The 2,050-nt window shown below is 32.9% G+C and overlaps 1 protein-coding gene across 1 annotated transcript; it reads right to left on the bottom strand.

Annotated features, from left to right (window-relative positions):
* Positions 1-243: 243 nt before the first annotated feature.
* On the bottom strand, positions 244-1,587 carry LOC121220770 (zinc finger BED domain-containing protein RICESLEEPER 2-like). The gene is made up of 2 exons (XM_041100227.1): positions 917-1,587; positions 244-715 (listed from the first exon to the last, which is right to left on the bottom strand). Exons 1-2 carry the CDS (start codon positions 1,585-1,587, stop codon positions 244-246), a joined length of 1,143 nt encoding a protein of 380 aa, XP_040956161.1.
* Positions 1,588-2,050: the final 463 nt, after the last annotated feature.

Below are 2,050 nucleotides of genomic sequence, written 5' to 3'. Positions count from 1 at the left end.
AAACCTACAAAAAAAAAACATGTGCAAAAATTTAGCATATAATAGAAATATACGCATTTAAAAAAAAATCAAATAATATAAACAAACGAATAGATTATAAGTTAACAAGAATAAGATAGTAAGCATACCCTTCAACTCACGAAAGTTCATGAATTTAAGGTAGGCTCTGATGCATTCCAAGAAAAGTCTAAACATTGAATCAATTAAATAAGTAGGAGTGATATGGTAAAAAATTTGAAACTATTAAAATAAAACAATAAATATTCCATTTTCAATCTTGTCAAGCTCTTGGATTTGTTCTTCAATCTTTTTGATGTCTTCTTGTGATGATGATTTTCGAATCCAATCTTGATTACACACAAGAGCTTTTACAATTTTAGGAGTTAAAGAACTCCTATATTGATCAAGCACACGTCCCCCGATGCTAAATGCAGACTCTGAAGCAACCGTAGAAACCGGTATAGCTAACACATCTCTGGTCATTTTTGAAAGAGTGGAAAATCTAGGGCTGTTCACTTTCCACCACAATAAAATATCAAAATCTTCAACAAATTCTTTCTTAGTCTCAGCTAGATATTTATCCAACTCAGATGTTTTATCCTCACCACAAATTTCCAACTCATGCTTTTTATACAAAGTTTGCATTCGCCTTTTCATTTTTTGTTGTGGTTCACCGAGAGAAACATGTGTTGGCACACTCGATTGGCTACAAGTACTATGAAGTGGAGGCTTATACTCATCAAACAATTCATACAAAGATTCCTTCAATTTTTGCATCATTTCACAAGCTTTTTCAGAACTAGACATTTCACTAAGTGCAAATTCAATTTACTTTAGTTTTTGTCTAGGATCTAAAACACAAACAACAAACATAAGCAAATTCATCTTATCAATATCACCCCAATACTTATCATACTTCTCTTTCATTTTGATGGTCATAACATTGAAATCAAAACTACTATTTAACTGAGCATCTCGTAAAAGAATATCAATTTCAGAAAGCTCATCAAAAAAATTATTGGACGTGACACATGAAGTGTCAGATATACGCAAAGTGACTTCATAAAAATGTTTCGAGAAATCCCTCAAGTTTCTAACATTATCCCAATCATCCACACTAGGCCAACCCTTTCCCCTTTCAAGTTTAGCCCTAAAGTTTGAATCTTGCTCCCCAAATCTCTCAAAAGCTCTCTCAAAGTTCTGAGCAGTGTCTAACATTAAGTAGGTCGAATTCCACCTAGTACAAATATCAAGACACAACATCTTCTTGCACTCTGTCTTTTCCACCACAACACACTCCTTAAACTTTTGTAATGTAGCTGGAGATTGTCTCACATATCTAACAGCTCCCTTAACACGTTCAACAAATTTATTCATTTTCTTTAAACCTTCAACAACAATCAAATTTACAATGTGTGTCATGCATCTCATATGAAGATATTTATCATTTTGAACTAAACCCCCTCGAGGGTTAAATTTCTTTCTCAAATAACCAATAGTAACATCATTTGAACTTGCATTATCAATAGTAGTAACAGTAAACAACTTATCAATCCCCCAATTCAACAAGCATTTCTCAATCACCATCCCAATGGACTCACTCTTATGACTAGAAATTGGACAAAAGTTTAAAATCTTTTTATTCGATTTCCAATCGTTATCAATAAAGTGAGCAGTGATACACAAATAATTAACTCTTTGCAAAGAAGTCCATGTGTTAGTAGTTAAGCAAACTCTAGAACAAGATTTTCTCAAAAGTTGTTTTATCTTGACACTTTCATCTAAATACAATTGATAAACATCCCTAGTCATAGTAGTTCGTGAAGGAATATGAAACCTAGGACATGCCACAAACATAAATTTCTTAAAACCTTCACTTTCAACAAACTTGAAAGGTAATTCATCAATCACAATCATTTGTGCTAGTCCTTTCCTATATGCTTCTTGATCAAATCTCCAAGTTGAAAGATTCCCTTCCCCCCTTCAACTCCCTTTCTAGGTAAAACTAGTTGTCCTTGACTAGTGTCAACAAAATTACTAGGATTTTTCT

Source organism: Gossypium hirsutum, chromosome D09 (assembly GCF_007990345.1).
Source record: "Gossypium hirsutum isolate 1008001.06 chromosome D09, Gossypium_hirsutum_v2.1, whole genome shotgun sequence".
NCBI lineage: Eukaryota > Viridiplantae > Streptophyta > Magnoliopsida > Malvales > Malvaceae > Gossypium > Gossypium hirsutum.
This window is presented reverse-complemented; position numbering and strand designations above follow the sequence as displayed.

Coding starts and splice junctions, on each gene's coding strand:
- LOC121220770 (XM_041100227.1), bottom strand. CDS start 1,587: ATGGTGATTGAGAAATGCTTGTTGAATTGGGGGATTGATAAGTTGTTT. Junction 716..916: donor ACCATCAAAATGAAAGAGAA/GTATGATAAGTA, acceptor TCCACTTCATAG/TACTTGTAGCCAATCGAGTG.